This window comes from Clytia hemisphaerica, unplaced genomic scaffold (genome assembly GCF_902728285.1).
Source record: "Clytia hemisphaerica strain Z4C2 unplaced genomic scaffold, Clytia hemisphaerica genome assembly, whole genome shotgun sequence".
Lineage (NCBI taxonomy): Eukaryota > Metazoa > Cnidaria > Hydrozoa > Leptothecata > Clytiidae > Clytia > Clytia hemisphaerica.
Window position 1 is genome coordinate 333,376 of NW_027104325.1, and position 25,269 is coordinate 358,644.

The 25,269-nt window shown below is 36.2% G+C and overlaps 2 protein-coding genes across 2 annotated transcripts in view; both read right to left on the reverse strand.

The window, feature by feature from the left end:
* LOC136817659 (neuroblast differentiation-associated protein AHNAK-like) overlaps positions 1–25,269 on the reverse strand; it is a 301,580-nt gene that overhangs the window by 244,852 nt on the left and 31,459 nt on the right.
* LOC136817655 (aminomethyltransferase, mitochondrial-like) lies at positions 1,757–24,698 on the reverse strand. Its single transcript, XM_067073980.1, has 9 exons — positions 24,482–24,698; positions 7,401–7,584; positions 6,741–6,937; positions 6,139–6,217; positions 4,938–5,083; positions 4,509–4,692; positions 4,069–4,185; positions 3,822–3,860; positions 1,757–2,810 (listed from the first exon to the last, which is right to left on the reverse strand). The coding sequence occupies exons 1-9, from the start codon at positions 24,527–24,529 to the stop codon at positions 2,638–2,640; spliced, it is 1,167 nt and encodes a 388-aa protein (XP_066930081.1). The 5' UTR covers positions 24,530–24,698; the 3' UTR covers positions 1,757–2,637.

Here is a 25,269-nt window from a genome sequence, read left to right on the forward strand (position 1 = left end):
TGATGGGTCATTTATTAAGTTCAGTTCATTAGATCGAAAGTTATGCTCAATTGAATAAAAAAGTTACTTTCTGAAAGTGCTCAAACACGTTAAAAATCGACCTATCAAATTAAACAGAAGTATAATTACATGATGCATCAGTATTTTCGTTTCAGTCATTAAAAATGATAAAAAAGCTGTCTAAATGACCTTTTGTTATATAAAGGAAGGTTTAATTTCAATAAAAGGAAGAAAATTCGTCGATAAAAAAGCCAAAAAATCTGGTAAAATACATTAAAATACATCAAATACTTTAATGGGATAAACTTCCGCTGGGATTAAATTTCGCGGTTGGGCCTATCCGCGAAATTCAAAAATTTCGCGGGGACTTAATTTCGCGGTTGGCACTATTGGGTGGCAATATTTTCACCATTTTGTGACTTTTACTGTCAAATCATGCATATTGGTTGTTGAAATACACATTATTTGCGCTTTTTTGATGCAAGTAACTATTCAAAAAGTATTTATTTGACATATTTTGAGTTTTGATTCGAAATATTTCGTGGATTACGCCCTTCTGCGAAAGTTTATCCCATTAAAGTATGGGTTTCGAGGTACACCCAGCCTTGCATAGACTTTATCCAGTCCAGAACCAAAAATCTGATTAAAATTTTGGTAAAAGTAAGCTATAATGATTTTGATATAGATTAAAAATTGATATAAAACCTTTTGAACCCATCAGCTTCAAAATTTATATGTTTAAAATTACTGAAAAATGGTCTTGATCATGTAAAGTCTATTTTGATTGCAAATTTTAAAATAAAATTTGATATGTCGATTTTTAACGTTTTCGAGCACGTTCTGAAAGTCACTTTTTTATTCAATTGAGCATAACTTTTGATCTAATAAATCCAATTTAATAAATGATCCATCAAAATTTAAGTCTATCTTTCTTCTTTCTAATTGGAATAGGAATTGTTTTTATTTTATTTTTAGATTTCGAGAAAATCAGTTTCAAAGAGAGAAACTTTTTTGTGGCGCACCCGGTATAATATAATTTATCTCGACATAACGAGATAATTTATCTCAACATAACGAGATAATTTATCAAACAACATTTATATAACAAGATAAGGAGTCTAACAAGATAACTTATATCATAATTTAAGTCAATATAACGCGATAACACTCCTCCGCTATCGATATAACACTCCTCCGCATTGACATAATATTTACCATATTTATCATAAACTTATCATAAATCTATGATAAATTTATCATGATATTAATTTATCAGTATCATAATGTTATCATAATATTATCATTGATATGATTATATCTTCGTTTATCTTGTTAAATCGAAATGTTATTACCTTATATTATACCTAATTATCTTGTATATTGATATAAATTATCTCATTATGTCGGCATAAAAAGGTTATCTTATTAATATAATATGACGATATCAATTATCTTTATCATGTTCTATGGACATAAATATTATCTCGCTACAGTATGTCGATATAAATTACATGTGAAATTTTGCACACTGTCTTAGATTCTTTCTGTTACTAGTCTCTTTTGACAAATCAGCTTTCAGGAACAGATTTCAGTCAAATCGAAGGAGTCAATCACAGTCAATACATGATTTTAGTCAACTTTGCATTCTGGTCTACAATACCAACCAGACAGGTAGTGTTAGTGACGATTTTCATGTACCTTGGCTTTTTGAGTTATGTTTAAATTTTCTAGAGCTAGAATTTTTGAGCTGAGGTCATATCTCAACTTTTAATAATATATTTGTAAAACAGAATAAAATTCAAGACTAAAAATGTTTAAAAATATATTCAAACTTTTCTACACGCATTTTGTTGAAATAAACTACCTTTTTAAAAAAAATTCACAACCATGGATATAAAAAAATCGCTTTAAATAAACTGGAAAACTGTAACAATGCTTAAACTAAATAGTAATAAATACGTAAAAAAACAAACCATAACCAAAAAAAACAATATTTTATTTGAATAAGGTAAATATAGAATGCACGGTGAAAAAAAACTAAAAGAAGGGTTCTCTCTCTGATCTTGCCCTAGACTGACTTGTTGTATAGACAAAATAGAGACTGCAAGTAAAGTATCCAGAAAGACAAATCCTCCACTTGAAATGATTAGTAAAAAACAAAGAATGTTTAAGACCATGATCGTCACCTCCCCAATAATATCTCAAAGATAGACTGGAATATCGCAATCTCAATCAGAAAAAATCCTCAGAGGCATAGAGCATTGGAAATTGTCAGTTTCTAAAAATATTTCCTTAAGTCGTGTTATTCTTTTCGGAAGCGAAAACCAATAAAGGAGCCAAGCAGAAATCGTGTGTTTACTGTTTGTTTCTCAACTGGACAGATTACTGTCTACAGACGGAAAATTGCTAATGTCAATGATAACAGGGTCTTAAACTAGTTTGAGTAAAGGAAAAACGAGTCAAGTAATTTTCTTACTCAAAGTTTCGCATGTGATACAGAATTAGCAATCTTCAAGTCATGTTATCGAAAATGACGAGAACCAACTATATAAACCAAGACGGTGGGTTAAAAACACGAGCTTAGCTAAATCCCTTTATAAGGCGCCATAAAATATCCTAAGTTCAATATTACCCATATCAATTATAATAGTTGGCAGGTGTGAAGGGCATCTTGCTGACTTGACATTCAATCTCCTTTTTGCCACGTTTGAAAAGCAACGGGGTGCCATTTTTCGCAAAACCCTTCTTAACATAAGCCATAGCTACATTGCCACCGAGCGTTGGTGAAGGACAACCACTTGTCACTTGTCCTATCACAATTACAAAAAAAAGAAGAATAAGCCTAATAAAAAGCAGGAAAAAAATCCCAAAAATCCCAGAAAGTCACGAAATAGACTGCGAAATAGTGCAAGTCAACTGTACCAAGAAAAATCCCCAAAATATTTTCATCTCATGCTCCCCACCCATTGACCAACTCATGACTACCATTCTAGAAAAATAGTGGTCAGCGCCTTAGAATTTTCTTCTTGAGCCTCAAGTGGTCAGGAGTTATAACTTAAAAGTGTCCAGTGTGTCAAAATAAGCTTTTTTAGACCGAGTTTAAACGTCAAATGGGTATAGCGAAGAAATAAGATACGAAAAGCGAAAAGGGGTTCAGGTTCCAGGCTATCGGCCTGACTTTTCGAGATTTTAAAGTACAGTTGAGTTGACGCTCTCTAATTCGAATTTTAATGGGAAATCGAATGAGGGAGCGTATCGAATTAGTCAGGTAGAATTAGGTCATAAACCAACAAAACTGGGACAAAAATGGTGTAGAGATGAAATTTTGCACATAGGTCCAGGAACATGTCAGGAATCACCAAAAAAAAGCCCCACCCCCAGGAAGACGGGAACACCCTCAAATCCATAATGGCGGGCATGGTACTTTTTCTACGATTAATCAAGGGGGGACCCTTGATAACTGATTTTTAATGGTTTTCAAATGTCAAAAATAGATATACAGGGAGAATCCTCTCGATGAGTAAATAAAGAAAATGGGGTCACTTTTGAAATTTGGACCACATGGTCCCAAGATATGACCTCTAAAGTCCAAAAAATGACGATTTTGATGACGTCAGCATTTTTACTGAGATTGATAAATTGGAACGTCGATGATTTAATCATGTAGCCCTGATCATGGGCTTTCAGAAAAATATATGGTTTAGTATGTTTAAACCAACCGTTGGCCACACCTATACACACCCAATATTAAAAAAGTATTGACAACACCCTGTGGTCCTTGGTTTCTTGGTATCTGGATCCTAACTAGGCCCTGAACTCACCTATTTCTTCACCATCTGGATTGAATACTGAAGCTCCACCTGTTCGAGACAAAATAAAAGTTAATTTGAGAATCTACAAGCAATCTAGAGCAATCTAGAGCCCCTATATTACAGGCTTTTATCGTATTAATGATGTGTCGTGTTCTGGAATCCTTAATAGATGTAATAAAATTTCATCAAATATCACAGTTGGCTTGTTTCTATGATTGAAACCCTTATGGATATCAAGAATTTAAATTTGCTTAACCTCTTATAGGTGGGCCATTCCAAGTGATACCGACACGCTTTCGGTCCGGTTTTGCTTTAATCTGTGGAAGGATAATCTCAGCACCTGGGAAATTTCTTTCTTGTCTTCTGCGCTTTGCTGGAAAGAAAAAAAAAACAAGTTTTCCCAATTAAATTGTTATAAACCACCTTTGGAGAGTCAAGACAAGTAATTCTAAGGCAAAACAGTTTATTATATAAAAGGAGCAAGAATTTGACCCTGGGAAGCATCCGATTTGTGAGATTAACAATCACCTTGCCATCCTGACTTGTGACTGCTACTATCAAACTTATCAAAAATAACTTAATTTGTTTTTGTGACATCTGATTTGATTTGAATTCCAGCTGCATGCAGTTTGTTTGAAAATTCCATAAGTGTCCTCTTTTAATTTAGGCTGAAAGTCAACTGCTGATTGAACTTACGAATAGTCCAAAGGAGAGTCGCTTCAACTGGTGTCGTAGTCTCGTCAATATCATTTCCATACAAACAAAGACCTGCTTCAAGACGCAATGTGTCCCGTGCTCCAAGACCTGCAAGCTTTGCATCAGAATCGACATTCAAGTATGATTCTACAAAGTTTTCTGCACTAGAAGAATCCACTGATATCTAAGGGGAAAAGAAATGTATCATTTAGAGTTATAACCGAAATTCATTCAGAAATTCTTACATCCATTACATGAACACTTTTTTAGCTTACGGGAAGATATTTGGGCAGAAGTTAACTTAATTTGATCGTAATACTAAGAAACTGCTGAATATAAATTATTCCTGTTTATTGACGAAAAAGCCCCCCTTTCACACAGACTTTCGGATATGAGACAAGGACACACGATTTCTGGTTAGAATTATACCTCAAAGCCATCTTCCCCAGTGTATCCACACCTTGTAACTCGACAACCTTCGATACCAAAGACATTCAAGGTACGAGCATTCATGAATTTCAACACTGAAAGATCTGTATCAACCCCTTTCTGCAATATCTCGGCAGCTTTTGGCCCTGAAAGGAAAATTAGAATCATCTAGTGAGACATTTTTTTTCTTTTTTGACTATCATTTAGGAAAGAACTCAATCAAAAATTTCAAAAATTTCTACTTAATTAAAGAAAGGCCAGTTTAGTTTTGCTAGGAAACCAGGTAGTCTTTTAATAAGGTATATTGTACCATTATGTTTTAAATAAAAAAGAAAACACCCCTGTCTTTGTGCCCCGGTGGAACCTTTTCCCTCAGTGGGGATGAAAATTCCTAACGAAATCCCAATGGGGATAGAAAATCTATTGTTTCCAGCTCAAAAATTCCAGTGGGGATGGTTTTGGAGTCCAATTTTTTCCATTCAATTTTCAATGGGGATAGAATCATAGGGCAATTTCCCAGTGGGGTTGAAAATGTAGGGTATTTTTTACACCGGTGACGATTTTTTGCCTATTTTTCCACCGGGGCGGGGGGTCCACCGGGTCTGTGACACAGGGGTGTAAGAAATGAGCAGATTGACGGACATCATTAAATCTCCATGATTAGGGCGAGGCTGTGCACTATTAATTGAATGATTTCCATTTTCGCGGATGACAACCGAATCTGCGAAATTTAATCCCGAAAATTGATCCCGTTAAAGTATTCTGTTATGTAGGGGCCATCCACATAGTACGTACGCACTAAGGGGGGAGGGGGTCTTCTCAAATGCGTATGCTTGCGTACAGGGGGGGGAGGGGCCAAAGTAAAATGTATGTACACAGAAAAAATTTTCATAGCCCCTTTTTGCTTGCTTTTTTGTCGACTTTTACGCATCTTATACACATCAAGGAATAGAAAAAGTTTCTTATAATAAACATTGAGTTTCATGTATGAAATAAAGGTCCGAACCAAACGATTTCAATTCGAAATTTTCTTCAACCGATGGGGGGAGGGTGAATGAAAAAGTACGTACTTAGCAGGGGGTATAACCATTTGCGTACGCCTACTCCCCCCCCATGTGCTCGATTTTCGACATTTTAGTGCGTACGTACTATGTGGACAGCCCCCTACTAGATCTGTATAGATGAAACTTAAAGTTAAAACCTTGAATAGCAACAAGAGATTTGTCTTCGAGAAATTCCAATGAGACATCCAATTCACTTTTGCGATCAGCAACATGTGCCTAGAGACAAGAATTGACAATCAGTCAATAAAAGCCTACATTTTGATCAAATGAGAAAGTTTGAATTGTAAAATCAAATAATCATCCGATTGATCTGCACCCACTGAGCTTTACAAAGCCCCTGGAGGCAGTTCCTCAATCCCGTACAAGCAAAAAAATTTGATCGGAGTATTTTGATAAGTGGTAACCGCATCGAGAGCGCAAGATCTAATTTTGCTTGCATTCAAGTGATGTAGTGCCGCTTGTCGTTAGACAGAGTTATAACACTATGATGACTTCTTTGCGGGTACCACTTTCAAAAAAATCAAAAAATGGCAGATATAGCTTGGTCCAGGGTTTATAAAGGTCAGTGTCTGCACCACCTTGTGAAATCCTATTTCATGTTGATGGGGACAAAGGTTTCATTCAGGAAAACTTGAATGATAGAATTCCAACTAACGAGGTCCAACTGTATGTCCTAAAATGAATGTTTATCAGTAAATAAATATGGCGGATCAAACATGGAATTCTTGTTATTACATACCTCCATTATAGGAGCTATTTTGTCAGCACAACCAGCATTTGAAACGATATACAGACAATCACCTGCATTATTGACAATACAATCATCTCGGATACCACCCTTCTCGTTTGTAAACAAAGAAAGGCCACCTGTGTTTTCAGCCATTCCTGCAATGTCAGCGACAACAAGCTCTTCCATGCATTTTACACGGTCTTTCCCTTGGAAAATAAGAATTGGTAAAGAACATAACTCATATCGTAAATATAGAAGTAGACAATTCAAATGTTTTTTGTCTCTATTTTTTGTCTCATAAACTTTTGTCAAAACCAGTTAGAAAACTTAGACGATTATTTGATAATTTTAGCAGACTGCTGAAGTTAGTTCCCTAAGGATATTTGGTTTGAGCTTTTTAGGTTAAAACATAGAACAAGGCCACTCACTGAATTAGGGATACAAGTCCATGTCTGTAACCCTCTAGCCAGTGTGCATCTCTCTCTTTTTAATCTGAGAGATCCAGGGTACCCCTACAACTCAATTTTATAAGAAAAAGCACTTTGTGAGATCTCCTCCTGGGTCTCTAACCAAAGTAAATATAAAAGAGAAATGTTTAGAACAGTTTATGGAATCCCAGTTTTTAGGCAACCAAGTCAAAAAAAAGAAGACAAAAGAGAACAAAAATACCATGAAGTTTGAACTGAAGCATATGAGAAACATCAAATAGTGAAGTTTTATTTCTGGTGTGGTGGTGTGATTGAATTAAGGTTTGATCTGTGTAGTCTACAGGAAGGCTCCAACCTGCAAAAGGAACCATCTTTCCACCATATTTCTCATGGAGATTGAACAGTGCCGTTTGCCTCAAAGCAGCCTAAAAAGAAAAATTTCAATTTCTATGGGTAAAATCCTGAATTGGGTTTTGAAAAATTGACAAACTATACAAACAAGGATTTTGTTGAATTTTCTGGTATATTTTTGGTTACAATCATTCTACTTGAAGATAAATAAATAAAGGATATGTATTGATGATAAATGAATTTAACTTCAATTACATTTTGGTGATTCTTATCATCAACATGAAAAATATGAGCAATCTGGTTGGCTAAAAACGCGTACATAAATGCTGTATTTCATTTCTGTACCGTACAAATACAAGACCGCGTTCAAAGGTTTAAAAAAGGGGTCTGGTAAGCAAGAGATCATATTTCGTACAATCTTATGATTAGAAAGGTTTTCTCTTCGCTTCCAATACACAACAAATTACCAAAAGAGTTTATGAAAATAATGTTTTGATCTTTTTAATGACCATTCGATTCTTTTTTCGAATGTTTTGATGTTGATTTCATAAATGTAAAAAAATAAAATTTAAAAGAGAAAAACAAAACAAGAGAGAGACTCAAATGGAGAGAGAAAAGTTTGTTGATAAACCAGTTATCACACTTTTACTCGTACAATATAGAATATATTTTTCTCGTTCAGAGTTTTCTATATTTTGAATATGACGAAAAAATCTGAACTCGAAAAATATATCCCATATTGTACTCGGTACCGTGTGATAACTATTACTAATTTCTGATATTCAGACATTTTGTCTTGTACTTCCTGGATATCCATTTTATCTTCTACAGGTGGACATCGAAGTATTCTATTCTAGACCCCCTGGATATCCGTAAATTTTGCTCTACACCCATTGGAAACTCTTGTTTCGTAGCCATCAATATTAAACATAAATCCTGCGCTGAACGCAAGGGATATTTCTCAATAGTAATAGCCAGAGAGAAAATGCTGAACAGAACTCATTTTCTTACAACAGATAAAGAATCTTTAATGAAAATACAATAAGGATACAAAGATTGTGTAAGAACAGCAAGGTACATAAAATATTGGAATTATCTTGAATTATTTCAAAAATTATTTCCCGCAGGCCATTTTTTATGCCTTTTAAGGGTCGCTGCCCCAACAAAAAGTTACAAATATGTTGAAATTTGTAGCAAAAATTGCCTTTTTGTTAGAAAATCACCAGAAAAAATGCCCTTTTTGGTTCCAAGCTGACGCTTCCTTGTCTTTCTAGAAAATGGCCTGTCATGATAAGTGTGCACTCTTTTTTCTTTTACCTATAACTTTTAAAGGAATTCTTTAATCTTTTTAAATTTAGTATCATTGGAAAGATATTAGTGAGTGGAACAATTTGAAATAAAGAAATATTTAAAAAAATTCTAAAAGTGAAGATGAAAACGAAGAAGAAAAAAAAGAAGATCTTGTATAAAAGTGCTATAACTATCATTTTCACACATGTGAATCCTTAATCATTGAACGCCATCACTGTGAAAAAAATTCTCAAAAATTCTCATTCAGTCAAAAGATATCAAACAAAGTTATAAGCTGATTGACGTCTAAAAATGCTGTTTTCTGCTGTTTTTTGGGGTCAATCACTTATTAACTTTGTATCATAACTTTATATTGAATAAATATTTTAGTGAAATTTTTTCAAAGTGATGACCTCCTAAGATCAAATAATCTCTCCAGTGAAGATAAAAGTTATAGCACTTTTCTACAAGATCTTCTTTTTTTTCTTCTTCATTTTCATCTTTGTTATTAGAATTTTTTCAAAAAAATTCCACTCACTAATATCTTTCCAATGATACCAAATTTGTAAAGATTGAAGAATGCCTTCAAAAGTTATAGGTAAAAGAAAAAAGAGTGCACACTTATCATGAATAGACTTTAGAATTATTTTCCTCCAAAAGTACAAAAGAAAATAAGCTTTTTTCCTTCAAGAATACAAAAGTTTTAAGGAAATAATATTTAAAACATAGAATGTCATAATCCTTCAAAAATACATAGAATTTTTTATAATATATTTTTTTCAGAAGAAGTACAGGGTCATTTCCATCAAAAATACAAATAATATTGGGGTCGGCTTTGTTTTTCCTTCAAAAATACAAAGAATATCAGTTTCATTTTCCTTTAAAAGTACAAGAAAAATCAGTCTTATCTTATTTCAAAAGTGCATAAATACCAGTTCTCATTAAAATTAAGTCTCATTTTCCTACAAAAGTACAAAGAACATCAATCTCATTTTCCTTTAAAAGTCTGTCATCCTTTAAAAGTATAATAAACCAGCTGCGCTGGAAGGTCATCCCAATAAGCTTAAAACGATTAGAAGGAAGTACAATCAAGAAACCTAATTCAATGTTAAAGCCAAAGAGGTTGAAAAGCTCATTTTGGTTAAACTTCAGACAAAAAAAAGTTAAACACAAAGTTGAATTTGTCCAAAGCAACCTTCTTGATTCTCTGAGAGACTATCCTAGGCGGCCGCTATGTAATATTTTCACTGCGGCTTTCGTCACTTTTGTTCATTTTTGGCATTTTTCTGTTCATTTATGTATTTTTTCTCCAGTCAAGGCCGCCCTTGTTTATAGTTGAGTATGCACGGTTCTGGGGGGGGGGCATTGACCTTGACAGCCTACAGGGGACGTGCCGCTGGAGAGTTTGAAAAGTGGACCCTGTCAGATATGAATTTTTGGCAAAAGTAGACAAAAATTTGAAAGATTTTCCCTTTCCCACCCTGAAAATTGTCCAAAATAATAAAAAATCGACCCTGTCAGATACACATCATGAAAATTAGTAAATTTGGGAACCTGTCAGATATCTTCAGTGCCTAAAAAAGGAACCCTGACAAGCAGCACGTCCCCATACCCAATTTTGCCCCCGGGGCACGGTTAGCTGTTGAGTAATCCCTTGAAAAGAATAGTCAATTGATTCCGCCATCTGGCGTGTTGAACCTAGTATATATAATGTGAATGAATAGGGGCATTTTATATTGAGGAAGCTGCTTAGGAAATTCCGTCCAGTTTCGATAACTCAATCAAAAGTTATGACGATTCTAAGTTTATGTTACGCCACACTTTGACGTTCCTTTCTTACACACAAAAACTCTCCAGACAAGAAAGCCTCAAAACCAATCATAAAAAACTTTCTTTAACACCCTCTATTTATTTACAATGCAATAGCTTCTTTCAATTTATTGAATAAACAAAAAAAATTATTTTTCATTTTCTTCTTTTCAATTATAGTGTTCTTTTATTATTATGCACAAATCTTTTAATTAAGTTATGTTCCTTTTCTCTTCCAAGAAAAAATATTTTTCGTGCCAAAGTTTTCCCGATAACTTGTTTTTCGAAAATAATCCGAAAACAGCATTATAAGTTGAGTCTTAAACGAAGAAAAAAATTGTGAAAGGGATTTGAAGGGTCACCGGGGCTGACCAAAAAGCATTAGCTTCATCTTCCTTCAAAAGTACAAGAATAATCATTCTCGTTTTCTCTTAAAAGTACATAGAATATAATTCTCATCTTCCTTTAAAAATACGAACAATCCCAATTCAATTATCATTTTCCCACAAAAGTACAAATGTTATTAGTCTCATTTTCCTTAACAGCTATGAAAATACTGTTCTCATTTTTCCTTTAATAAAAGTACACGAAATATTAGTTACAATTACTTTCAAAAATACAAAGAATACCAATTCAATTCTCATTTCCCCCGTACAACTGTAAAAAACATCAGTTTCATTTTCTGTCAAAAGTACAAAGAATATCAGTGCACTCAAGGTAAATAATGAAAAGTCAATAACGCTGAATAATATAAAAGCCCCACAGCCACACCAAATGCTAATATTAATATATACTAGCCTATAACGATAAGAAGAATATGAACGTTAACAGATTCCCCTCTGTCTATGAGGTGATCAATAAAATATACTATCAAAACATTTCATCATGCCAGCCAAGCAAAGCACACCAATAAAACAAATATCAAAACCAAAGACCAATGGTCATTGTATAAAAAGTCCATTTTCAACATAACCAATATCAACTGGAACAAATATATCCATCAATAATCGATCGCGAACCAGAAACTTTCAATAAATCAAAATCATCATAACTATTTAAATACCATTCTAATCAATATAAACCAAAACATATCTCACCATGTAATCAACATATCAAATACCAATATCGAATAACATTAACAACATCCTCTCATGGAGGACGTAGCCTTCCAGAAACAAGAACTTGATTTAATTTACTGGAAGACGCTCCCCGTTTCGTAAGGGAGTCAGCTAATTGCTTCGAAGCTTCGATCCACTTGATGGACATTTTATTATCGTGTATCCATTTCATAAATGACACCCATTTCAATGCGTAGCCTTTTCTCCGATACCATAGTTGTTGAGTGAACATTTTGTACCAGAGATTTGTTGTCGACAAATGACTTTATGGGGATTCGATTCTGTTGATCAGATTTACCCTAAATCAATTCTGTTAGAAGACATCCGATAACGAAAACACTTTCACAACCATCAGCAAGTGACAATGTTTCTGCAGCAAGGGTGCTTCTCACGACACGTTTAATCTTTGTAGACGACCAGGAAATGGGACAGCATTTATCTCCTTCGCCGAAGAGAAAAACAACTCGACCACCAGTACTGGAAGTTCCGTCAGGAAGATTGGCGAACGATGCATCATGAATAACATTAGCTTAAGATTACTCAGTTCTCCAAGACGTGGGAACTTGATTTGTAACGCTTCAGATTTCAACTTTCTGATGACTTTATTCGCTTGAAGTAAATGATCTACTGTGGCTCGATTGGTTATCATACTCAGTTCAAGAACGTCATATGAAAGATCTGGTCGTGTCTGTGTTGCGACCCAATTCAATTGACCGATTGCTGTTCTCAAAAGTTTTTCCTCTTCGGATGTCACTTTATCGTTCTTTCGTAACTTTCTTTTCTCGATGGCGTGATTGGAATCTCCTTCATTGACTTTACGTAGATCGATTGCGATAAAGTTGTTTCATTTTGGTTGGTCGAAACTTCCAATCCGATGTATTTGAAAATATCAGTTCCCTTAGAAACCAACTTTGTAAATTTCACACACCTTCTTCACAACAGTCTTTAAGAAGGTCTGTGAACCAGCATACAAAAAGTCATCAACATGTAGGATAAAAAACATTCCTGCAAGCTGGTTAGATGAATCACGCCACATGAACAGTGCTTTGTCGATGGTTGATTGTACGCATCCAAGTTTTAGTAGTGTTTCTCGAATCGTAAAATACCAATTACGGGATGCATCGTTTGAGCCCATACACTACTTTTCGTCGTAGCTTCCAAACTAGGTTTCTCAGCTACTTTTGCTTCAGTGGGGGGTTTGACATAGATTTCACGATGGATGTCTTCTCCTTGTAAAAACGCTGACTTAATATCAATCATTTCGATAGGCCATTGCTTTGTAGAGGCAATAGCAAAACATGTGCGAAGAGAGTCCTTGGATATTGTGGGAGAGTCACTTGGTATATCTGATGTCTCTTCAAATCCTCTCACTACAAGTCGAGCTTTAACTGTAAGGTTAGGTTTGGGTTGTTTTTCTCAGTCACTACCCATCTTGTTGAAATCAAGGGTTGGTTTTTCGAATTCAACCGGTTCATATACGTCAAATGACTTCCAATTAAGAAGCTCTTTTTTCTTTAGCTTCTTTGACAAGTTCTCTTTCTTGGTCATTTGTGGGATGAAATATAGCATTGAAATTGACACTTTTCACTGGTATTTTCCCATTCAATCGCTGAAAAGTCAAGACATGAATGTTCACCATTTTTCTACATTTTCGACATTGAACCACGATGCAAACTTTCCTGTCGCTTTACCTCCTCTGCTGATGATACGGGCAGTTTCCCATTCAGAGTTATTTTGTTTAATACGCACAATGTCCTGTAGTCTAGGAAAAAGTTGTCTTTCTGATACAGCTGCAGGCATTGGTGGTGGTACTACATGTGTTTGATCTGAGGTGGGTGGTATAGGAGCATCATCTTCATACTGAAATTGTCACTCTGGGCTGTCAATCGGTTCTGTAGATCCGGTATCGATGATTTCCGATTTGTCACATGCTGTTGGGACTGTAACTTTGGAGTTAATACGTTTGGTTGGATTACTGTTTGGATTTGGGTTGAATTCTTCTCCGACTTTGAGGATTCGACAACTGGGAACTCTTACATAAACACTTCCATGGCGGACAAAGATAGTTTTTCCGTCCTGACCAATAACTTTTCCAGGACCTTTCCATTTGTTGCTAGACTCTCGTTTGTAGTATACAGCATCACCGACTTCGAAAATTTCGCTATGGCTTCGTAACTGATGTCGCAATGCACGCCTGATTCGCTCTGATGATTCAGCTTGTATAAATGCACGTCTCCCTGAGTGTAGACTGTTAAGATGTTGATAGAAACGTTCAGATGTTGTTGTACCCTCTAAAGCTGGTGGCTTATCGACGATCACGGATGGAAGATTAGGATTTTGTCCAAACAAAAGCTGATAGGAACTGTAGCCAGAGTTCATTTGTAAACAGTTTTTTGCATGAATTGCCCATACTAGGGCAACATCGGGTTTCATTTTTGGGTTTTCTTCAAGGACCTTTTGCAAACATTCATCAACAACGGCATGGTTACGTTCACATAATCCATTTTGCCATGGACTTTCTGCTGCAGTGTTTCTGACTTCGATATTAAGGTTAGCACACATATCCTTATACTCTTCATTTGCAAATTCACCACCGTTATCTGCTAGAAATTTCACTGGACAACCGAATCCTGATCCGATCCACATAAGCATGACTTTATCTACAATGGTCGACGGCTTTTTATCGTTTATAAATCTGGACATGGTGAATCTTGTAACTGCATCGATTAAATGAAGAATGTATTTACCGTCTTCCCACTTCTTGAGATCCATCACTACGACTTCATTGAAGGTGGTGGCTAATGGTAAACTGACAACTGGCCTTGCAGGAGTTTTCTTAAATTTACGACAAATTTGACAATCAGCTGAAATAGCATCAATCACTTTGGAGCAAACTGGCGACAGAACTCCTGCATCTCGTAATAAACCTTTTAAGCGTTTCGGGGACGGATGAGCAAACTGCTTATGAAGTTTTGTGACAACTGCGGAAATTTCCTTATCGCTTTCGACACCGGTAAAGCAACATTCTATGTCAATAGATGTGTCTCTCAAAGGGATGCAATAATGGCCTGCTGATGTACTTTGTAGGTTAACAACATTTCCGTAAATTTCAGCTTTATCGTTCACCAAATCAAGTTTCATTCCTGCTTTTTTCATTGCATTTTTACTTAAAAGCATTGGAATATCACTATCAATAATATCTGTTTCAATGGTGCATCTTTGTCCGGCAAGGTAGCAGGGCAACAATGCTTTACCTTTTGATTTGAGTCGTTCCCCACCTCCAAACTTGTAAATAGTTTCACTATCTTTGTAAATAATCTCACTTTTTTCACTGTCACTTAGTGAGTCGATAAAACACTCTATCCAATCTTGTCCAGAAACTGTCGACGAGCATCCACTGTCGAGAACGGCAGCATTGGTAGATTCTGTTAACAACACTGTCATTTCATTCATCATTATTTTGGCCCGTAAACAGAGCAAATTGTTCAGTCTCTATGTAGAATGAATGTTCAAGATTTTCATAAGCATGAGGGCAATCTTTCACGAAATGTAATGTTGAATCGCATGCCATACAGCGGAGTATGTTTCCATCACCATCCAATGGGTTCGTTTTGCGACTGGTGGATTGACCTCTTCCTCTGTTGAACGGTCTGTTTTGGTAGTTGGTGAAACGTCCTCTGCCTCGTCCTCTGCCACGACCGCGATTGGGAAATTTCTGTTTGAAAGTGATGTTAGCTTCCTCCTGGTTCGATTCATGGATATCCAATTTGATGCTTTTAGATGGTTCGGTTGCGATGGGTTTTGCTTGTTGTCCAAAGAACTTTTTCAATGAGTTTTTCATTTGTTTATATAACGTGGTGTGTTCATTATAATTAACTCCTGTCAGAACCATAAGACGATCATTATTTAGCAACCCTGAGTTCTCAAGTAGTTTAAATGCCAGGACACTTTCTGGCAACTCCATTTTGAATTTTTTTGTTTTATTGTAACGCTTCTCGAATTCAAGTATGTACGTATCCATTGTTTCGCCTTCAACTTTCTTATATCGATCGAAATTGACGTAATATTCGTACACTTCCGCCAACTCATCTTTTTTAAACACTGTATCAAAGAACGCTATCAAAGTTTCTACGCCATCGTCTTTTTTTAGATCATCAAGATCAACTTCATTGAATACTTTGTCTCTTATTTGGGATTTGTCATCCTCTGGTAGAGACAACGCTACCGCTAATCCTTGCTTCTTCTTGGCAAGGTTTGTGACATAAGTCCAAGCACGCAATTCTTCCACATATCTCGTATAAGGTTTGTCATCTCCAAAGGCTGGGGGCTTTTGAAAACTTTCTGATGATGCCATTTTGAACCACTTTCTGCTACCATGAAAAGTCAATAACGCTGAATAATATAAAAGCCCCACAGCCACACCAAATGCTAATATTAATATATACTAGCCTATAACGATAAGAAGAATATGAACGTTAACAAATAATGTAAATGATTTTCCAAGCTTTCAAAAGTGCACTGTATAAGGGTGTGAAATTTGGAAAATCTGACCATATTTTGACTTAAAAAGATAAAAAACTTTCAAAAAGATGACCAAGATGGTCCATCTTTTACCCAAATTTGGTCAAATTTACTAAATTTTCTCTGCACTGTAAGGGTCTGATTTCAGAGGCCATATTTTTGGATGCATGTACGGTCCATTTTTAATCAAGTATCCCTGGGTATCAGTCTCTTTCTCCTTCAAAAATACAAAGCAAAGCAGAACAGGGCCATTTTTTCTTCAAAAGTAAAAAGTCTAAATGTCCTAAATATGTTTATTTGCAGTTTGTTTTCCTAAAAAACAGTTGAAAGCAAAACTAAACCAGACAGAGAGAGTAGGCTCTGCTGTATTGGCAAACACCTGCTGAAAAGAATTTTTCTAAAACACCGCACATTGGCTATCCAGTTCCTCAAATAGTAATAATTTTCTAGTTTCTACTGGTCATTCTGAAGATTACTTTTTCACAAGTAACACAAGTAAGATAGACTTATATGCTTCTTTCCTAATTTTTAATCATGTTGATTACATTGTTGGGGTGAACGCAACAGTCTATTCAATAACAAATTACTCCAGCCAGTATAAACAGGGTAAATTATCATGTACCTGGATAACAGCTGAGTTGTAAAAGACAAATCAATTACATGACGTTATTATTTAAAAAAATAGACAGTGTCAATCAAACGAATTGAACGCAAAATCAATTAAGCACAATCGAACACAATTGAATATTTGCCATTTGATTGTTGAACGTATTTGAATTACATTTGAATAATACCCAGAATTTGGCCTTTGATTGCTTTGATTACTTTTAATTGAATTCAATTTTTGCATTTGTTTTTATTAATTACTCTCGTCTCGTGCGGTACTTACATGCTCGTTCTCATCTGATTTTCCACTGGCGTATTAACAGCCGGGCCATATTTTAGAAAGATAAGGCAGCGCCGGTTGGTTGCCAAAAAGGGCACTTTTTCTAGTGTTTTTCCACTTAAAAGGCTGTTTTTACCAACATTTTAGTAATTTCAAAAGGGGACCGGACGCTTAAAGGGCATGAAAAATGGGCTGACAGCCGCCCACATTTAAGCTCTAAAGCTCTACAGGGGTGGGCTAATTTAACTGCAATCAATCTTATCGAGCATTAGTGTAATCGAACTAATTAAACAGAATCGAATCTCAATCAAAGGCAATTTAATATAATACTTTAATAAGATTACCTTTCGTGAGATTAAATTTCACGGTTTTGCAAGTTTTTGCCATTTTCTAATCAAAACTTGCAAAAACGCGTGAGATTCCTGACTCATAATAGTCGCGCGGCTGAGGTCGAAAAAAGTGGCTAGAAAATGATTTTCGTGATACACCTCTTAGATTCCACTTTTTTCGATGGAAACTCTCGAATTAGCATATATAGATTCCAAAATCAAAAAGTTTCCACGATATTATCGTGCAAGTAACGAGTAAATGGCGATTTTTTGCGTTTCCAGTCAAAATTGCAAGGCCTGGAAATTCATGATTTTTTGGGGGTCTTCAAATTAAAAAAAGACCTATATCACATGATAGAGCTCTTCAAACTGAGCAAAAAAGTGTATTACACCAAAGTCCCAACTTCTCTAGATCAAAAGTTATGGGCCTATTTGTGGTCAAAAAGGTGTTTAATTTTGCATAAATGCAGATTGTGGGGAAATTCCCTGTTTTCCATCAGTTTTTTACCACAAATAGGCCAATAAATTTTGATCTAGAGAAGTTGGGACTTTGGTGTAATACACTTTTTTGCTCAGTTTGAAGAGCTCTATCATGTGATATAGGTCTTTTTTTAATTTGAAGACCCCCAAAAAATTATGAATTTCCAGGCCTTGCAATTTTGCCTGGAAACGCAAAAAATCGCCAATTACTCGTTACTTGCACGATAATATCGCGGAAACTTTTTGATTTTGTAATCTACACATACTAATTCGCGAGTTTCCGTTGTTTTTTTTGGAATCTAAAAGATGTATTACGAAATGAAACGTTTTTCGACCTCAGCCGCGCGACTATAAAATTAAATCCACCAAGATTTTATAAATCATATTTTTGGGGGAGCAACCAGTCCAAGTCTCAATTTGTGGCAAAAAAATGGCTTTTTTTCAGCTGTTTTCAAGCTTATTAGCTAAATTAACTTGCAAAATTAAATCCAGAAGAAAAAATCGCAAAATTCAATCTCACGAGATTTAATCCGATTAAAGTATTACCCAGGAATCTGTCGTTCGATTAAGATTCGAGTGCTTTTGACAATTGAATTGCAATTGTTCGATTATACACAGTTGATTGGTTTGATGGCGATTTTCCTTCAAACTTATTCGATAGATGTTTTGGCGAACGCAACAGTCTAATTACTCCACGAACATAACTTTCAGTGCAGCTGGAACTTCGATATTCCTTGGTTAGAAAAAGCTATACCTGTTTTCTTTTCTTTTTACAGAATCAACAAGCCTTCAACATCAACAAATTTCACACATTTCCCCATCAGAAACTTTTAAATCATCTGCCATTATGGACTTTCTTGAAGCAGTTCCGAAATTAACCAATCGGTTTAGATTATCTGAATTCCTATGGGAGTTTTTTTCCGAGATTTGTAAAATAACAGAACTGAGAAAAAAACAGAACTGCCATCATTTGCTTTTTATTTAGCCATAATATTCAAATGTGCGCTCAAAAATACTTTAATATATAAGTCTGTATAAGTTAATAATATTTAATATACTATTTGTATCTCTCAGAAAATAAACACTTACAAAATAAGATAGTTTATTATTTGTAACACCCCGACATATAAACCATTCTATCGTGGGCGCAAAATAAGGCGGAAACTAAGTAGCGCCCTTAACACAAGCTTGCCGCCTCATCTTTATTCCCCCACGCGAGAACGCAAGTTAGTCATTTTTTTCTTACGCACTCAAGGGGAAAACGAAAGTGATCAATATTCTTTGAAGGAAGAACGTCAGAAAAAAACCCATTGACCAAAAGATGTATTTTGTTGTTGAAAATCGATCCTGTGAGATGAAATAACTTCTGCTATGCATTTATTTTGGAATGCTGAAAAACTCTAATTGCGATCTTCCTTTAAGGTAAAGACGTTGCAAGATTTGGGTTAGCGAGGCAACAATCGCTAAAAAGCTGGGAAATTTGCATAACCATCACATGACTGACCAATCAAAGCAGCACAACTTAAAAACAAATGAACTACGCAGCTCCACTTGCAGCACTTTTTGATAAATAACGAGATTGCTCACGGGTATTTTTGACCCGCACGTGTACGCTCTGTCTGCTGTATATGGGTATTGTATGCAAGAACAAGCACCTCTCTTCAGTCTTTTGAGAGTGTCCTAACCCCTCAGTCAGAAATTTCTAATTTTATGGCAGGGTTTACAACCTGTTTGCTTCAGTCCCCTTACTAAATTGGAATAAGAGTCACTATTCAACTAAAGAGCCCTGAAAATCCCAATGAGTGATTGGTTCTCGCATGTTGGAAATAATCTAAAATAATTTCTTTAAGAAGTTAATACCTTAACAGGGTAAAATCAATCAGGTCATGGCAAATTAATTGAAGACAGATGTCCGTGTGGCCAAGTAGATAGGGCAATAGACTGGGAAGCCGGTGGTCTACTGCTCTAGTCTACCATTTTTGTTTTGATCCAACTTTGTATTTTAATGACCAGATAGGTCATTCATTTGAGGGTTATGCAAGTTAGCCTCCACTGATACAAGTTACCTGATCTCACGGTAGTTGTTTGGGAGAAACACGAAAACTTACTATATTGACTCAGTTCCTCATATTGAATTACTCCATCCATTCGGGCCATCCAGATTATTGCAGAAAAAAAACCCTAATACTCTAGCTAATAATTTATAGAAAGTCCCCTGGGAAGATTCGTAGCGTTAACATTGCATTATCGCATTCTAATTCGGGAAAATCAGGGATCGAATTAGCGTATCGATTTCGCAATTTGTAAGCTAAAAATTTAAAATTGATCCATTTTAGGATGCAAAATCATGCTTATCAAAAAATTGCGATGCACTTTCTATCCCTTATTTCGATGGCTGAAAATGTTAGCTTGCCAAATTGAACAATACGTTTTTATAGGTAATATCTAATTCCTCACTTGTTTTACTTACATCTACTGAAGTGTGGAGTAACATAGGTGCTGTGGTATAATGATCATTGATCTTGGTTGCTGCACAGGCAACTGAGGTCCCATTCCCACTTGCAGCGGTTCAGTTGGGCGGCAAATGAATGAACCTTTGCCTGGGTCAACCCATGCCATGTGAGGGGAATTGGGTAGTCAGTTCAAGGTGTTGAAGGGGCACTAAAGTTCTGGGGGCTAACTACACTAATTAAGAAATTGTAAAAAGATTTTTTAGACCATTTTTTGCGTTTCCAGTCAAAATTGCAAGGCCTGGAAATTCATGATTTTTTGGGGGTCTTCAAATTAAAAAAAGACCTATATCACATGATAGAGCTCTTCAAACTGAGCAAAAAAGTGTATTACACCAAAGTCCCAACTTCTCTAGATCAAAATTTATTGGCCTATTTGTGGTAAAAAACTGATGGAAAACAGAGAATTTCCCCACAATCTGCATTAATTTATGCAAAATTAAACACCTTTTTGACCAAAAGATATATCTTTACTTTACGAATAATCTGCTGTGTTGCTTTGCCACTTACCCCCAGATTGTTTTAGCAGGCACTTCAGTCACGTGAATAAAAGAACGCCTATATATTGAACCCGACTGTGGACTGACCGAAAATGCAATTACATAAATTATTGTGGAAGTGAACGCTTAAGACGAATGTTTGGGAAATCAAAAAGACAATTTTTGTGAGAATGTTGAGTTTTGTTTACATGGCACTTTGTGATGGACTGATTATTCTCGCTATGCTCCCAAAAGTAACGGCCAATTGAAACTTCCTTACTTGCAGGCAGCACTACCAGTCAGGGATATCCCTCAATTGCGGTATACTGCAATTGCAGTAGTTTACATTCGTGGTTAGCCTGCAAAGGCTTATAACAGGTACGTATAGCGCTGGTTGACAAAGATAAACAAACATCGACTGTAAAAAATCATACGAGAAGAGAGTTTGTCTTTATTGAAGGAATCTGATCTACGGAAAAAATATTTTGCCTGTGCGTTAAAAAGATATGGTCAATTATGTACAAAAATTGCCTGTTTTCTCCTTGAATCTCGAATTCTGTTTTTTTTTAATAATCTGCAATTGCAGTATATGAAAAATGTAAAAGTGACGTTTATACTCCAATTGCAGTATATTCCAGACGGTTGGCAAACGATATCATACTCCAGGATGCATCGTCTCTTATTTTCCCCCTATTTTCTCGTTCCTATCTACTATCCTGATTTTCTGTCTTTCTCAAGTGTTTCTAACTGTTTTCTAAGTATTTTTCTGAAATTTGCCCGTACCGGTGAAACAGGTCTCCGACCCCGGCTCGAACCACCAAATGCAAGCAACCTTTGTTTACAAACCCAACGCCTAACCGCTTACGCCAACGAGACACGGCAGAAATTTGTCATTCCCAAATACTTATAGCGTGTAATTTACAGACCTTAATTAAGAAAGCTCCCAACACTACCGGTGCCCCTACAAGGATCCCTACGAGATCCTAAGTTAAGTCACAGGGTTATGAATACCCCTAAGAAGGCCTCCGGCCTTATATTGTGACTCTCGAGCTCCAATCCTAACCATAACTGATAATAACCGAACCCCCGTCTAGGTCCGCGGATTGAAAAATTTCACTTGCATCCTGAGTATGATATTGTCTGCCAACTATTCCAGACGTTCGCGCTCGATAGGATCGATCATTGTAACGGCTCGATGACGGATTGATATGTGATCGATGGATTACTTAACGATCCGGATAGGAGATCGATAGAGGATCGATACTCAAGATTCTTTTAAGCTTATGATTAGTTATCGATTATTTATCGATCTATCATCGATCTTTTATCGATCTTAGGCGGGCATCACAAATAACTTGTGTTCGCGTCGTTTTTAGGTCTAAAAAACGAGTCGGTCGGTTGGTCGGCAAAAAAACGTCGGAAAAATGGATTTTCAAACCATGAGTCAGGCGAAAATCAAATCTATCGGAAATTTGAAAAGCTACGCTACAGTCACACCGAAAAACAAATAACTTTTATAAACTTACCTTCCCAAAACATTGAAGAAGCCTTATACTAATCAAAGTAAATGAGAGAAGAGAGGAAAAAACCTTAAAATCAACCAGAATTTACAACATTTTTTCCAAAGCAAAAAGACGTACTTTTCTTGCCGCCATCTTGAATTTAAAATGAGAATTATATTCAGCCCCAGTTCACACAATAATTTATAATAATAAAAGACGTACTTTTCTTGCCGCCATCTTGAATTTAAAATGAGAATTATATTCAGCCCCAGTTCACACAATAATTTTTTCATCCAATTAGATCGTGTGATTTCACTTTCACTTTCTCTAGTCCAATAAGACACGCGATTTGACTCACGTGACTCAAATTGCCGTGTCTTATTGGACTAGAGAAAGCGAAAGTGACATAAATTCAAGATGGCGGCAGGAAAAGTGGTATCTCTAATTGAAAAACCACGAGGGAGAATTAAAGTGAATAATATAGGGGGTCACACTACTGGCTACAGGAGCTGCAAGCAAAGGATTAAGGCTAATGTTTTGGCTTTTCTGAAGGACAAAAGGTATAGGAAGGTTCACTAAAAGTGGGATAAAGCTGGGACTATATTATACCGTGAGAATGGGTAACTTGCATCAGTGGAGGCTAACATGCATAGCCCTCAAATGAATGACCAGGCTGGTCCTTAAAATACAACTACGCAGCTCCAGTCGCAGCTCTACTTTACCATTTTTGTTTTTATTTATTTCTGTATTTTAATGACCAGCCAGGTCTTTCATTTGAGGGCTATGCATGTTAGCCTCCACTGATGCAAGTTACCCATTCTCACGGTACTAATAAAAATCAGACGTTTTTCTGACTTTCCGACTCAAAAAAGTCGGAAAATTAGGAAAAATCATCAGCCGGTCGGACGACGCGAACACAAGTTCGCGCCTTATTGACCCTATCGACCCTATCGACTCATACTCGATTTACGATCGATAACAAATCGATTAACGATCGATGACGAATCGATTAACGATCGATGACGAATCGATTAACGATCGATGACGAATCGGTATACTCGATTGAAATACTACCTCGATAAAGGATCAATACTCAAGACTTTTTAATGGCTGAATCTTCCATCGATCTCCTGTCCGGATCGTTAAGTAATCCATCGATCACATATCGATCCGCCATCGAGCTCCTATCGAGCGCAGACGTCTGGTATATTGAGGGATATCCCTGACTGGAGGGGGTTTATCTAAAGAATCCCGCATTACTAAAAATAGACAAAAAGAACGACAAATTTCATAAAAAACGACATATTTCGCCATCCACAACCCCGACCGAAAGTGACTGTACCACCCCTAGCGATTCATTCCCCTTCGTTTATCACAGGAATTAACTACATGTGGTCTAAAAGAACGACAAATTACGCATGCGTGTTACAATGCAGGATCCTATTTTAGAGGAACAGACTGCTGACTACCTGCTAACGACCCACGGCATGGCCCGAACATGTTCGGGCCTCTTGATTAATATTTTTTTTAAATGGCCCGTGCGTGGCCTGCGCAGTTTCGGAACATGTTCGGGCCAGATTTTTGAAAACTTGCTACGATCGTGCGTGTAATTTCAGGACCCAATATTTATATTTTAAATTCCTTATTTTAGCAAACAAATTTAAAAATCTTCATCTTTATTCAAATATATATTGCTCAAATATAAAAGCTAATCATCTACTTTCCAATTAAGTTAGGAAAATTATTAAAAAGAATGATTTGAATCTTACATAATATGGTCTTCTTTTTATTCTTTATCCCGTTCCCTTTTCTCGTGGTCTTCTCCTATTCGAAGCAGAATTTTTCTGGATCGTTTTTTGTACTGTTATACAACTTTGTGAATCAAACTGGTATTTGGAACTTTGAATTTGTCTAATGAAAATATTTGACAATGGATGATGATAAACCAGGAAAGGTAAATAAAATCCGTATCAATTGTAAATACAATTGTTCGGGCCATGCCGTGGGTCGTACCTGCTATCACAGAAAAAGAATGGCATTAGCTCACCTTAGCATATCCTCTGGTAAAAACCTTATTAAATCTCACAAGAGACATCTGTGCTAACTTCGCTGGTTGGTTGTTACTTTACTGTGAACAGCTTTTTGGGATCCACTTATTGTTTTTTCTGCAGGTTTGGTTCAGTGGCAGTGCTGACTTCTTCGCAGCTTCTCTTCAGCTATCTGCAAGGCAAGCGCAGGAAGCTGCTTGAAATTTTTGAAATGTTACGCGCAAACCGATTGAGTATATGTACAAATCGAGGACAAGACCCCGGTGGTTCTATCGTCTTGACCATCTGCGCACACTAGATGCTTTTGCCTGAAAAAAAGCGAATTGAGGAAATTGAGTGTCAAGTTATCAACATTTGATGTGTGTTTATTCCGCTCGGGTGTATCGGAAAAGATAGCATACTCTCAAAATGTTTATATTCTTATCATTACATATTATTATATGATAATTGGTTCAGTATCAGGACTTTTTGTTATATATACCCTATATATAGTCCCGGGGGTGGGGTACTTAGACAAATGGAGGGTGCGGTATGTGCCGCCCTTAAGGGTACCTTTTTTGGATATCCAAAGTCCCGCTAAGGGTCGGAAAAATCAGAAAATCAAATTTCAGTCCCACTAAGGGTCGGGAAAATAGGAAAATTTCAACTTTTTACCCCCTGAAAGATGGTAATTTGGTCAAATTTGTCCCGCTAAGGGTCGCAAAATTCTCAAGATTTTTCTTTGTTTTCTCCTTTTTAGTCCCTGTAAGGGACCAAAGTTCGAAAGTCGGGTGGCACCCCCCCCGTC

Excerpts from the sequence above, each read along its gene's own strand:
- LOC136817655 (XM_067073980.1), bottom strand. The coding sequence starts at position 24,529 with ATGTCTCTTGTGAGATTTAATAAGGTTTTTACCAGAGGATATGCTAAG. Across the intron at positions 7,585-24,481 it reads TTACCAGAGGATATGCTAAG|GCTGCTTTGAGGCAAACGGC; the intron begins GTGAGCTAATGC and ends TTTTCTTTTTAG. Across the intron at positions 4,693-4,937 it reads CTGGGGAAGATGGCTTTGAG|ATATCAGTGGATTCTTCTAG; the intron begins GTATAATTCTAA and ends TTTTCCCCTTAG.